Genomic DNA, 15,077 nt, shown 5'->3' with positions numbered 1-15,077 from the left:
TAAGTTCTCTAATTCTGTCCTTCAAGTATCCTGAGGTTTGTCGTATGTAACCTGGGCTAGTTTGGACTACAAACCATATAATCTTATTTGAATCGCTAATTAAGAAAATACAATGTAGCGATTTTGAAAGCACCAATCTGATTTTTATATAACGGTGAAACGTTTCGAAGAAGATGAATCGCTTCCTCAGATATTGATCATTGCAGCCTTTGAAAATACTTTGACATTATTGCCGTACAACTACCGATGGTTTCATCAGTCCATGAGTGCGCCTCTTGATCTTCTCCAATAGCTTCTCGCTAATAAATGCAGGTTGATAACTTTCCATGAATTTGATAATTAGCTCATCCTTTTCTCTGAATGGTAATTCTAAGAGAACTCATTACCCTTCAACAAATTATTTCCTGTATTTAGCAAGATAGATTTACTGACTCTTGTGACCATCCTGAGATTCTCCACAAATTAAAAAAATGTTGTTATTGACTTCACCTTTTGACTTCTTCATCTATCATTCGAAAGTCGTGAGTTTATTAATGTGGAAGAATAGGAGTAAACCCATATAAGCCTGCGCAGTGCAGCAGTATCTATAGGAGATGAACATGAGATAAAGCCAATATGCCAGTTTTTTCCTGATCCAAAGATCTAATTAGATCCAGAGATCTAAGTTCCAAATCACCCGAGTCCACCCTATCATTCAAGCGTGACTACAGAGACAACGATTTTGCGAGCAAAACCGACTTTAATCTCTTCTCCCTCTCCCAAGTGGGAACCATATTATCTACTCTACTCAAAGCGTAATTAATATTTGGCTGAATCGTGAGATATTCGCTATCCTTACTACAGCCTGAAAAGTTATCAACAAGTACATACAAAAAAGAGAAGCTAAAGGAATATAGTGGATAATAGTGGACTCTCATTCGACCTTTTCATCTGCCTTACGACAAAGAGTCGGCCTCTCCTCTTCTTCACTTTGGCAATAACTCACTACATCAATTCGGTCTCAAAGTTTCACTGAAACAAAATAAACCATATAATTATCCAACTTAATTATTATCAATGTAAATACTCAAGAATAAGCTTAAATTTATAAACCTTTAATGTTTCAAAGGAAATACATAAATAAGGCAATAGTTTTGAGGTTGACTGACCCCTTCCAAAGACTAATTATGTCCATACGCGCATTGTCAGAGACCTCAATCAACTAAATTTTTGGAAGTATGTTATCCAATTATATGTCACTTAAAATAGGGTAATATTTTTTATCTAATAGTGCTCTCAAAATTAAGTGTTACTACCCAAGCTAACACCCACTTACAGAGCTTATCATTAGCCATTGGCTACAATTTTCGGCGCCATTAAATCAACTAAACTAAAATGACCGTCTAAAATCTAAAACTCTCATTTATAGGGACTACAAAACTACCAGAAATCTAGTTCCATTGCTCTTCTTCATTAAAATTAAACTACAGAAAAAAAAATTACTTTTTCCACAAGAGTGACGAGAAGTAACAACAGCTTCAGTTCAACTATGTTGCCAACCATCAATATGTCAGTTCATGAAGAAGATGTCGTATCCGGTCAATACAAACATGGGCACGTAAGGAAAACTCCGAAGACCTTAGAAATCATCCGGATTCAAAGCCCTACCAGAAACGATAGTAGCAAAAATTTTCAAGGAGACCATGGCGAAACTTGACATTGTGTATTTGTTTAAATTAAACCCAAAAATGTACACGTTAAAAGATCAGAAGAGCCGAATCCTCGCATATGCCACTGAACCAACATCTCATAGCAATCTATCGTCATCGCCTATAAAATATCCTGTGATAAAGAATCTGTTCCGAACGTGGGGTGACAGGACATCCCAATCCGTAGGATTTTACAGTATTCCTTGTCAACGCCGCAAGACTACAGACTCAGTCAATAAAACCCAGGCAGATGATCTGATTCACCCGGTCGGAGTTGATCTGGCACTCAAGTGAACAGAGTAACAAGTGCCGAGTGTCAAAAGAAAACGTCAAGAATGAAATCAAGACTTATTGGCCAATAAAAAAAATCGACCCTCTTGCGATCAAATCTTATAAAATAAAGCAAAGGAAAATGCCAAGTGGTAAGTAAATAGTGACAATAAAATTCTATAAGCCACCATTATAATCTGGAAAATTTGGTCCTTTCTCCCACTGTATAAATTCTGTATAGGGGTCCTAATAATAAGAAAAAAAGAAAATTTAGAATGCACGCAGGATATCGCGATCAACAGACAACAGATAACTAGTGACAAAATACGAAGAACCATGATGTCATGACGCATAAAACTATGATGTCAACATTAATTTCTTATGTGATCTCTAATGTAAGTAGACTTTATTACTTTCGAACAGTTTCCTTTTTTTCGAAACCACTTGATAACAGTTTGTTATGAATTTGTGAGTATAATTATCTTATCATATTATGCATAATTATTTAATAAAATGCATTTATCTGAGAAAGAACGAATTACTCATGAAGATTGATTTTGGAGACCGGGTGTGCAGACATAAGAGGTGTGTAATTTATTCAATGCAACTCATGCTGATAGTCCTGCATTTACTAGATCCACTATTAGCTAAATTGAATCAAAATTTAGAAAAACATGGCCATCTAATTATCTAACTAAAGTCAACATCTAAGTAGTTGAAGATACTACGCTAAATGTTTTATTACAAACGGAGAATAATCCCGATGTCGCGATTGGAATAATTTTCAGGAATTGGATCTTATTAGTGGCAAAACAGTTTATGTCAATAAATGTCATCCTTATAAAATGTAACTGATATATAAATTATTAGAACACGATTTTAACTGCCGAGTGCAGTTTTGTGAGCAATGAAATATCAGTCGAAATATTAATTTTTCTGATGAGGTCAGCTTTACATTAAATGGACACGTTAACAGGCAAAATTGTACATATTGGGCAACCGAAACTACTCATTGGACTCAAAAAAACCACACAGATAAAACCAAGTTTTAATCTTCTGCCGAGGTTGCCAACATTGTTAGCGAAACACGTGTCGGGAGTAAAAATAAAGAGTTTCGGTTAGTAATAAAACTGCCTCGTAATTTGAATTTATCTAAATAGACCAAATAATGTTAATGATTTGAAGTAAAAAATTCGCTAAGAAATTAGACTAATTAAATCGCAAGTAATTAAAAATATGCGACTGAAAGTTATTTACCGACTTTAAAAATGCATTGCAGTAAATGGACAACAAATTGAAGTTGCAATAAATATTGTATATGTCGTATGTTTCATTAGTCTATTACGTCTATATTCAAAATACGATCTATTATATTAAAATAAAATTAACTTCTGTATTTACTTGTTAATTAAATGTAAAAATTATTACTTTGGAAATTCAAACTAAACAAAAAAATATTTTACCGAAATTCCTGGCTATACCTATGTACGTAGTTATATTTAACTTTTATACTCAACTTCAAGTTATATTTTTGTAAGAGGCAAGGTAAAATACTACATTTTTAAAAGTATTGTTCGTATTATCAGATAAGATACACGAATTATTTAAAAAACTGTAATCTAAAGATAACATTTATGTACCCAAAATTATATAAACCTAAATACAAAATATAAATCTCCTTGAATTGTTTCTTTTTTGCTAAAAATAAATGGAAAAGATTAATTTTAAATTCAGAACCTAAGCGTTTATTGTTTTTAGGAAACAAAGATATGTTTAGGAAGATATTATAGTGAAACTCAGGAATACACTTCCTTATTTCAATTTATAATAATTTTACCTGATCGGAATGAGCTTTGAATTATTTTGTAAGATAAATAGTGAAACAGATTTTACCATATCATTTAAGATGTCTTTTAAGAACCCATAAGTTTGCAATCTATAGCTAAAATAACTTATCTAATTAACGTACACTGAGTAAAGTAAGACTCCACAAACTAAATAATCAACTAAAGTGGAGATATAAATAAAGTTACCAATATGAAATTTAAAAAAATAATATGTGTTTTTTTGGGCTTTGACAATTTTGACAATTTTGCTTTAACAGTTTTGACTAGTGGCTTAAAGCTAGGTGGTGTTGAATTCTTAGAATGGAAGAACTAAAGCTAATACAATTATTGACAATGCAGAAAATAGATAATGAAATTGAATGAGTAAATTTAAAGTAAAAAAAATGGATTTAATCGGCGCGACGCGATACGCACAAGTCTCTTACCTGATAAGGCTTCTAAATTGAACTTGGGTACTGGAACGCCGATTACTCAATTCATCACCCACACATGATTAATCAAGTATTTGGGTTGAATCCAGAAATTAGTGGTTTCGGAATCTCAGCGCAAGAAACAACGCGGACGGTACCGTCACTTATCACACCGGAGTCTGTTCTGGTTCTTTTTCCCCACTCAAATTGGGCTTGTCAAATTTATCACTTATGGACATGCTCGATGCGAAAAAAGATGATCTGTGCGTATATTTAAAAGAAATTATACAGAGCGATACTGTATATTAGATGCGATAAAAAAGTAAGGTTATTTTGCATTATTATTTTGAATATAGATATGTCCTGAAATTAGTATTTATTATAAGGTTAAAATGCATTTATTTTCAATGTTCTACCCATTCAATAGTCTTCAATCATTTACCAAGAAAAAAAAATAAAACAGAATAAAATAAAGATTTATAAACAACAATGGTGAACATTCAAAAGAGCGTTCAAGGTTCAACCTCCATCACCAGTCATGCCAGATACATTAAGAAAAAGCAAAGGACAAAACCATAAAACTAAAACAAAAAATAAAAAACAGAGTGTGTTGATCTTAAGGGGAAAGATCTTAACAAAAGGGATCTTGTCGCTTACAGCTTCTCAACAATGTAACAAATATGTAGAAATTTCAAATGTAATTGAACCTTGTTTATCCCTCATAAAGGGTAAAACTTTCAAAAAAAATTAAAGACGAGTGAGGTTACAATTTCAACCTTCATTTGAGAGCCAAATGAGATAGGCTCTTCTATAAAAAAAAATCAACAAAAACCTGCATGGAATGCTGAAATCAATCAAAGAAAGACAACAAACAAAATGTTATCATAAATACTCATAAGGTATGAAAAAAATCAGGTTTGTTTTGATAACAATGATAAGTATAAGTTTATTCAGTCTAACTCATAACCATGCTTCTAAAAGAAAACGATGCGTCAGCTCTTTTTTAACCAAATAAGAAAAGAAACAAATCGCTGTCAATCTAAAAATAAATAGAAAAATGGCTGTGTTTATACTGTAAAATAAATCCTTTTAAGGAAAACCCTGGAGAAAAATAGAAATAATTATTTGCAATTATAATGAAATTAAATAACACAGACCACACAATGGTATATCTTATATGTAACACTTCTGACTATACTAAAATCATTTAATGATGAATAATAAACAAAAACAGATCATAACAAATAATTGAAAAGTTCTTCATTGTCTGCTCCTAAAGATTAATAATTTTAAGGCAACAATGATACTCAAAGCAAGCAATTACAATTATGTTGCAAAATCACTTTTAAAACCTTTTATCTATTATGGCAGAATCACCCCAAAGTAAAGAAGGGAAAAAGAGTCAACGAACTCGAGAATTCCTGTTCCCACCCAGGAAGAAACTAATGGACAAATAGCATCAGGAAACGAGATGGAGTTGCTAGGTTTCAGCGAGGTGAAGACGGTTGTCAGTGACCAACACAGTGAAGGCATCCAGCCACCACAGAAAGGGCCGGATCTCAAAGCCAAGACAATGAGGCAAAGAGCCCGCGCCGAACGGGGCAGTCGAGTGTCACCAACAAGCGCTTGGAAAGACAAAGAAACACCACCGGAAAGGATAAACAAGCGGCCAAAACCGGCGAGTCAACCGGAGGATGGCTCTGGCAAGTCTCCCCTGAAAGGAGGAGATGGTCCAGGTTAATTATCCATGGAAAAGCCGGCAACGGGAATATCCGGCAGCTACAATTGCGCGGCATCAAGGACGTACCTGAAGGTGATGATCAGGTCGGACAAAGTGGATGGTACTGTCACTGTGGAGGCGGAGGAGATAAGGTATCATTTCATCTTAGAAACGAGAACGGTCGTTTGTTGGGGAGCTGGAAATTTCTCTCCACTTTAGTAACTCCGGTAGAACAGAGGTGGGGTTTTTCCTGGTAACAGCCACGGACGAACAATCAAGGGATTGGCTACCAATTTGCCGCCCGCTGGTGAGAGGAGGTCAGAAGTCAGAGGCGACCCGGGCGGCAGACGTTTTCTGACCGGTGGAGGTAGTCTTCATCCTCAGGAGCCAGGAAAAACCAATGACATAAGAGATCGTAGAATTCCTCTAGAGTCAAAATACCTTCAGACACAAGGATAACCGGCAGGCTGGGCTATGAGCTTTCAGATCAGCCGGTCGGAGATGAAGCCACTGCAACAGGCTAAGTGGCAACTCTTCTATGAGCTGATTACCCTGAAAGTATTTAGGCTGTTAGGTAGAAGCAAACCGGTCCGGCCAGTTGCGGCGCCGTCAAGTTCTGGTGAGTTCGGCCGGCCAAAACAATAATAGGAGCTAAGGCTCCCCAGCTCCATCAAGATCTTAAAATGACAACTACTTTTATGAATTGCAGCCGAAGGGAGGTGATTGACATTACAATAGTGACATGCAACTTTGCAGGCAAGATAAATATTTCAAGAGTATCCAATGACAACCACGTCATTCGATACTCATTATTGGTTCATATTGGTCACATATTGGTTCGACTCGAATTAGAGTCAAACGAGGTGATCGCATCGCTTAGAAGAAATCCAAGGACAACGGACTAGGCTATCTACAAAGAAGGCCTGGCGGAAGTGTCTAATTTATAAGGCGTGCTGATACTAACCAGAGAAAACTTAGAGACAAGGGTAGTGAATTAGGTTAATTCTTAGGAAAGAAGGTGCTCCCAAGGTACCATGATGAAACGAGACTCTCGATAAACTTAAAAGGGAATATAGAGTGCACTTGAAGAAGGATCTCAAAAGGCTTTGAATGAGTATGAAGAGGTAAAAAAAAGTGAACGCAAATCCACTGCAAGACTCAACACGCGTACACAAAAGGGCGATTTACTAAAACTGCTCTACATGCCGTAGTTTATTAATTTATTCATGCTAAAAAGTACAAAATCTTACACAAATCAAAATACAAAAAAAAAGTATAACAATTAAAATTACATTAATAAAATCCATGCAGTAACTATATAATAAGATAAGATAATTAAAGAAAAAATACATCAACAATTAATGGTTAAGCAATAAGTAAAACTAACAAATACAAAGCAGCTTTAACAAATATACAATATAAACTGAAACATAATATTCCTAAGAAGTCATAGTGGAGTAGAGAAACTCCTCAAATTAGTAAAAAGGGTTGTTAATTATAAACTTTTTAACTTTATTTTTGAATATACAAACTAGCAGAACCCTTACAGAGGCTGGCAGAGCATTAAAAAATTTCACTCCGTAGTGCAAAACCCTCGTTCTTGATCTGGAGAGTCGATGGAAAGTTGAACACTCATCTTTGACGTTGCGGGAGCTTTCGTTTAAGGCGAAGACCAATCAAATCTGCGAGGCTCTACAGACCAGGAGCAAATCGGCTTCATTGGTCCGTTGGGTCAAATCACGTTACGAAAGAGGACTGCTAGTTTAGGTCTTGCAGATCACCGGGCCGAGATTGGGGTGGGTAGTGGGTGCCCGCAAGGGAGTTGCCTATCGCCAAAGCTCTGGTGTCTGATCAGGATCGGTCTCCCAAGGCAGCTTGAGCAGAACGGGTTCTATGCGCATGGCTATGCTGATGACGGACCAATTATAGAAACAGGCAAATTCATTTAGGTAATGTGTGATCGCATGCAAATGCAGTTCATCCAAAGGTGGTGCGTGAAAACGGACCTCTCTGTCAATCCTGACAAAATACAGCTCATACTTTTCCTAAAAAGCAGAAATCTTGCAGCACTTAGCCCTTTAATAATGTATCAGAAATCTTTGCCCATTAGGCAAGAGGTCAGATACCAAGGCGTGTACAATATAGAAAGCTAACCTGGAGTAAGAAGCGTCACCAAGGCAGTCAACTTTATAGGTTTTTTTTCAGGAAGTCGTGTATAAAGCCCAACATCCTGTACTGGCTACATACTGCTGTAATGAGACCTAGAATATTGTACGGCTAGGTGATCTTATGGACAGCAACAAACAGGTCTTCCTTCAAATGTTCAAAAACTAGCTAGACTATAAAGGCTGACCAGTGCAGCGTTTAACATCCTCCTTGGTTTGCCGGAACTCCCGCTGTGAATTCAGAGGAAGGCGTTAGAAACATATGCAAGGATAAAGGATAGCGCCACATGGCAGCATCGTCCTGGAGTAGCAGGGCACACATCTATTACCAAACTGGTAGAGAAGGAAATTCGAATTCTGCTGCCCCTTAAGGCAAAGCCAGAGGACACTGTTGTTAGACGATAGCGTCCTGCTGTCCCGGCACAGAGGGATTATAGCAGACCTGACAGTATGACTGCTAATAGGTAGTACTGCTAATACTGCAGATTCAACTGGCTAAGTCGGCATTGGAATTTGCTTCTTGTTTTAAAATTACTAAAGCGCATGCCTCATACTATTTGCACCAGCGATGAAGATCTTCATGATTGTTTAACAAGTAGAATATTTCTCTCACTTTTGCTGGTCTTACTAGCTAAATAAGTCCTTCACCTATGCGCTATCTATACTCGGAGAGCTTTAAGAACTTCTGATACTCGTTTTTGAAAAAGAATCTCAGATATATTCTTCCAGATTCCTTTCAATAATTTATTATGTATGTATAGAGAACTTTCACTTATTTCTTCTCAAAGAGACCAATATACGACATTGACAAAAACATAGGAATTACAGAGTAACCTATAATAATAGTCTACATGTGTTCGCTCTAGCTAGGGCATCATCAGGCCTTTTTAAAGGCCATATATTTAAAAGCCACCATCAGACTACATAAATAAACAAACTACCAGTTTGTATAGCTGTCACTATAGCTGTTTTCTCAAAGTATTAATAAGGTACAGCCTATTGTCATGAATAATAAATTCATACTTAAATTAATATATCATAGAATCAAAGAAAGTTTATGTGAATTTCTTAGAACAAACTAAATTATGGTACTTCAAAGGACTAATATTGAACCCAACTATATCAGTTATTTAGTGCCTTGATATATGTTCAAACTGCTTTCCATACATACCAAACAAGCTTTTAATATTCTTTGGTGGATAAAACTGTTGTTTTGATTTCAGCAGCTGATATTTGAGTAATGGCATCACCGCCTCCTCGTTTTTCATATCATCTAGTTGTGGGTGGAATTTGGTACGACTTCATAGGTAAAAGTCGAGACTTATTAAATTAGTGAAAACAGTGAAATAGACTTCTCCTTCCGATACTGCATTCCGCACAAAACGGGAAGAAAAGTACTGGATACCGGTCCAACTCAAAATGCATGGTCCGTTTCACTTTCACTAATGTCAAATCTTCGTTAAAAATAGACAAAAGGATTTATTAAAAAATTTAAAAAAAAATTAATAATCATGGTACATTAACGTTATTAAAAAAAAAAGGACCAATAATTTTCATTCCGACAATGCCACACCACAAGTTTACACTACAGCGGCCTTAGGCCAGAATCTGTGACAAAATTCTTGTTTTCGCGAATCATGTCTAGCATCCATTGAGAAAAATCAATTCTACGCTTAAAATTATTTGTTTAAGGTTTGTTGTAGAATTATATGGTAGAAGTATAACTTGGGAGATAGTATTTTAGTTTTAAGTTTTTTTCATTGGTGCTGCCTACTATACCTTAAATAGACATTCTATGGCCCCTAAAAACGCTAGGAACGATATATGGCGGTATATAAGTTTTGACTCGGTGTGTAAAAAAATCTAATTTGCTATAAATATACTTTAAAACGAGTAAAGACAACGTCGTCCGGTTTTTACAACATTTTTGCCAATTTCATCTATTTTTTTAAAGACGATGTTAAAAATATACCGTTAAATTTTTATCTTAAAGTAAAATGAAAAAAAAATTTCTATTGCGCCCTAGAGCTCTTTTAATAGGAACTATACAGTAGTTATGAGATCGGACTTGTAAACAAATTTTGAATAGCTAAAATCAAGTAAGTGATTACATTTTAAATAGCTTCCTCCACCCCTAACTATCGTGTATAGCCCGTTCAATAAGCCTTGAGTCAAATGAAAATTTTCGTTCTCGAAAAAAAAACGTTTTTCTTATTTAATTTTTAGTTACGCTCTTTAGCGGTAAAATACAGAACTTAAAAATAGTCTTCAAAATTTACTTGTGGCCAGATTTATAATAATTTAAAAAATTCCTCTGCTGCCAGATATAGAGTTCCTACTAATATTTACTTAATTCACTTGTTTGCCCACCTTGTGCACTTAGTTCATTAGGTCAAAGTGATAGAGCTTTTAAATTAGTTACATATGATATGTTTGTGCCAGAATATGACCTTCGTCGTATTAATTATTTAACTTAATCAAGACCGAGGTTTTATAAAATTTTATTTGTGGGTAAGTAGTTAAAAAATTGGTCTAGAAAGTGAGCTTTTTTTAAGTAAGATCAATAGTTTTTATTATTTTATTCATATCTCAAAATTCGTATTTATAAGCACAGTCTAAGAAAAACCTATAGTGTGGAAATTAAAAAAAAATTTAAAAATTTTCTGGCTTTACGTTAAAAATTTCTTAAAATTATTACATAAAAGCTAATTAAATTGGATCAAGTATGAGCTTAATTATTATTATTATTACTTAATCTAACATACTTTGTGACAATCATAAAAATGAATCCAAAATGTAAAAAAATAATGTTCACTTTTCATAACCTCACTTATTTGCATTTGAATCCGCTATGCGTATACTACTGTAGCCCTCTTTCCACTATCATCCACCTCTTTTTAGTATCATCTGCGGATCTCCAAAAATTAAAAATAATATAAAATATTATATAATTTTTCAGAAGCATTGTTTTCCTAAAAAATATATATGCTGCATTTTATAGTTAAAATTGGAAGATAATTCATTTTATTTAATAATTTTATTCATTCATTCTGATTATTAAAAGAAATATTTATTTAGGATTGCTCTTCAGAATCTGTAGTTTTTTAAACTTTGTTTTATTTTCATAAAACGCTATTTATATTTATTTTAAAATTTTTTTTTCTAGTTAGTTATCGTTTTAATAAAGTCCTCTTAATAAGTCAACTAAGTAGTTTATAAATTATTAAGTTTGATTATTCAAATACTTAATAAAACATTTTCAGCACGTCGACCTTTGTAATTTATCATTCCCAATTAAATTTCTATCGGTTGTAAACCTGTAAAACAAATAGGTTATAATATGACTGAAAAGTAAATTTTTAGGAACATATAAGTATGTTAATATTCTTAAGTCTGGTAGCCATACTAACGTTTCTGGTATGGTACTATTTTATCCGCCCAATGTCCCATTTTTCAAAAATGGGAATACCACAAAGTAATCCATGGCCTTTCCTGGGAGACCAATGGAGAATGTTCTTTTTAAAAATAAGTTTTTTTGACTTTATTAATTGGGCCTATGAGCAATTCCCTAAATCAAGGTAAGGCAGTAACAATATGCGTAATTTAAATTAAAATGTGATCTATTTTTATTTATGATTTAAGATACTCTGGATTCTATCAATTTAATACACCTGCATTACTTATTCGTGATCCAGAATTAATAAAGCAAATTACGATTAAAGATTTTGATTCTTTTACTGATCACAGAAGTTTTGCTGATCCTGAGGCTGATCCTTTATGGGGTGGAAATATTTTTTCTCTTAAAGGTAAAGGTCATATTAAAGCAATAAATTATTGCCTAACATTTTCTATTTATATATATTCATTTTCTGTTCTGTAATTCCCGATTACTTAATATCGATATGTATATAATATTTCTTTTTATCTAGGGCAAAGATGGAGAGAAATGAGAGCAACATTAAGCGGTTCTTTTACAAGCAGCAAAATGAAAAATATGTTTCATTTAATGAACGAAACTGCTGAAGTCTTTGTTTATTTCTTTTTAACTAAAAATCAGAATTATCTTGAACTTGAAATGAAGGATTATTTCACAAGGTTTGTTTCACAGGGTTCCGCTTGTCATATTAAATTTATAATTTTTATTGATTTATTATTTAAATATTTATAGATATACAAATGACGTTATTGCTAGTGCTGCTTTTGGTATAGAGGTCAATTCTCTTAAAAACCCAGATAATATATTCTATCATATGGGAAGAAAACTAACCAATCTAACGGATATTATCTCGCGAATAAAGTTTTTTGGTTACATGGTATTTCCAAAAGTTTTTAAGGTAAGTTACTAGCTATCAATCATTCATCTAATTGCTAGCTATCATTTACTCAAAAACAAGATTAAATTCTGTATGGAATATATCAAAATATTACTTACTATGCCTTAAGGAATGATCTTGTATATTTAACTTAAAACATGCACTATAATGAAATAAAATCAACATTTTCATTATTTTAAGAATCCACCTATTTTTTTTCTAGTTATTTAAAATTGGTTTATTTTCAAATGATGTTTCTAAATTCTTCAGTAATATTGTTACGCAAGCTATTATATTTAAAGAAAAAGAAGACATTAAGAGATTTGATATGTTAAGTGTTTTGTTGGACGCAAGAAAAGGCATTCAAACAGATGTAGCTAATGTTGGGGAAACTGGTTTTGCAACGGTAAAGGAATATAATACCGGTAAGTCGTATTCTTCCTTATGATTTTATTCATATTAATAAAGGCTTATTTATATTACATAAAACATCAAATTTGGATATTTGACAAATTTGGAATAAAATTATTCAATAAAAAAATATAATGTTTTCTTTTTTGTTAATTTTTACATCAAGCGAGTGGAGTTTATTTACGTTTCAAATACATTTTTAAATGAATATTCCCAAATAACCCTTTTTGTAATATAAAGGTATTCATCACATATTCGGCAAGATTCAAATGTATGTTTAAAGGTGTTAATGTCAAATTTTAGATACCCAAAAATATTTTATAATTTCCGATCATGTAAGGACCCTAACAAATTAATTTGGTTTTCTTCTACTTAATTAATAATAGCTAAAATATTTTGGAAAAAAATTAAAAAATGCAGTATATAAAAAGGTAATAGATTATCTCTAAGTAAACTTACTCAAATGTATATTTGCAAATATTACAAAAAACATAAAGTTACTCAATTTAAAAATTACTAACTTTTTGTCGCCATAACTAATATATTGCGGTCTATTATCTGTCAATAAATTCTTATTCTTATCTTACTAGCCCTTTTTAAAGCATCTGATACAATTTGTCAATATAGTCATTTTTCCTTATTTAGGATTAAATAATAACCAATTAAAACTGTAATCCGTGACTATTTTGACCATATATTTTTTAAACATTTTAAGAAGATTTTTAAGCTTAGATAATTGGCTAAGTGATTTGGTTGGTGACATTTAAATCAAAAACTAGGTCTATATCGTTACTACTCGAGAAAGCTACAGGGAAGCACACATTATAAACTATCAATAGTTTTGCTTTTTTAAGGGAAATATATTTCAGGTTGTGAAGAATGATCTTTAGACTTGGTGGCACATAACATTTAATATTAATACTTTTTTTTCGCAAAGCAGAAAGGAGGAGGCAATTTTCTGATAAAAAGAAAGGTAGCGTGTGGGTCTAAAAAGGTGGGTAAATGGGTGCCACACACGATGCAATAGATGAACATACTAACCTACCAACATATCTCCGTGTGTATGGACAGTGGAAATAAATAAAGTCTGCTGATATAAAAGATAACACAGTTTATTGGTACCTTCTTTTTCTGGTGGTTTGGAATCTACTTGGCATCACTCGAGTTGCCCGTTTTGTACACCTCTAGGTAAATCGAAGTCAGCCTCAGTGTGCGAGGTGAGTTCAGTACATTTCAATAAAGCAGCATATAACAAATGACAGATTATATAGCATATAACGAATATTTTATTAAATAGCAATTAAATAGAAAAGTTGATAAACTGAAATAAAATGCAAGTTACCTCATACTTCAGAACAATAAAATGTCTAACATTACATATGAAATTTTAAGGAAAGTAAATCAAATTAGGAAAAATAAAAGGAATACATTTGGTGTAATATCTGTGATACTCATCTCGCCTGTGTCGGATCCCTTCTTAATTAAAAAGAGGCTCAAAAATTATGGGCTGGCATAAAATATGGCTTAAGCTAACTAGATCGGTTGGCTGTTCAGATAAAAAAAAGTCAAACGTAGTCTTCTTAACAAAGAAACACACCTAGATTCACCAGAACTCAAACAATGACGATGAATGTTAATTATTTGAATATTAATATAGCTGCATTGAAAATACTTACTAATATTATTTTAGCGGATAAGTCATTTGGTAATTTGGGTAAAGTGGATGAGTTGCTTGAAGTATCTATTTTTTGGGACATTCTGGGTACTCAAAGAACTCATTTAGGAAAAGGTATACTTATTATTCAGGAAACTAAACTGGGCTACATATTGAGAGGAAATTTGAGCTTAGGGTTTGTAGGAAATTCAAGTTCGGTTCAGAATTGTAAAGGAGGAAGAAGAATGTGAGAATTTTTTCGGTGGGAGAATGATAAGGTATAAGGATGGTCGGTTTATTGTTAAACTTCCTTTCCTTTATGTGTACCATGTTTAGGTGATTCATTCAATAAGACTTTAAATAGATTTATCTCTATGGAAAAGAAACTTAATAAGGATATGGAGCTAAGGGAGCTGTATCATGGTTTTATACAAGAATATCTCGATTTAGAACATATGTCTCATATCGAGGCAGTTCAGGATGTACAAGAAACGGAATCTAAAAGATATTATGTTCCGCATAATCCAGTTTTAAATAAAACTTCATTGACAACAAAGTTACGCGTGGTGCTCGATGTTCCATGATGTCTAGCTGCATCA

The 15,077-nt window shown here is 33.3% G+C and overlaps 2 protein-coding genes across 2 annotated transcripts in view; one reads left to right on the top strand and one right to left on the bottom strand.

Moving 5' to 3' along the window:
- LOC126737050 (cytochrome P450 9e2-like) overlaps nucleotides 1-4,356 on the bottom strand; it is a 59,501-nt gene extending 55,145 nt beyond the window's left edge. Inside the window, exon 1 of the mRNA XM_050441744.1 lies at nucleotides 4,231-4,356. The gene's annotated coding sequence lies outside the window, so the exon portion shown is untranslated. The remainder of the gene's footprint in view (nucleotides 1-4,230) is intronic.
- Nucleotides 2,303-15,077, top strand: part of LOC126737565 (uncharacterized) — a 54,413-nt gene continuing 41,638 nt past the window's right edge. Inside the window, exons 1-6 of the mRNA XM_050442494.1 lie at nucleotides 2,303-2,353; nucleotides 11,464-11,678; nucleotides 11,743-11,906; nucleotides 12,030-12,195; nucleotides 12,269-12,434; nucleotides 12,637-12,838. Coding sequence (XP_050298451.1) covers nucleotides 2,303-2,353; nucleotides 11,464-11,678; nucleotides 11,743-11,906; nucleotides 12,030-12,195; nucleotides 12,269-12,434; nucleotides 12,637-12,838 — 964 coding nt within the window. The remainder of the gene's footprint in view (nucleotides 2,354-11,463; nucleotides 11,679-11,742; nucleotides 11,907-12,029; nucleotides 12,196-12,268; nucleotides 12,435-12,636; nucleotides 12,839-15,077) is intronic.

This window comes from Anthonomus grandis, chromosome 6 (genome assembly GCF_022605725.1).
Source record: "Anthonomus grandis grandis chromosome 6, icAntGran1.3, whole genome shotgun sequence".
NCBI classification, from domain to species: Eukaryota; Metazoa; Arthropoda; class Insecta; order Coleoptera; family Curculionidae; genus Anthonomus; species Anthonomus grandis.
The sequence above is the reverse complement of the archived record's forward strand: the minus strand, read 5'-3'. Positions and strand labels throughout refer to the sequence as shown.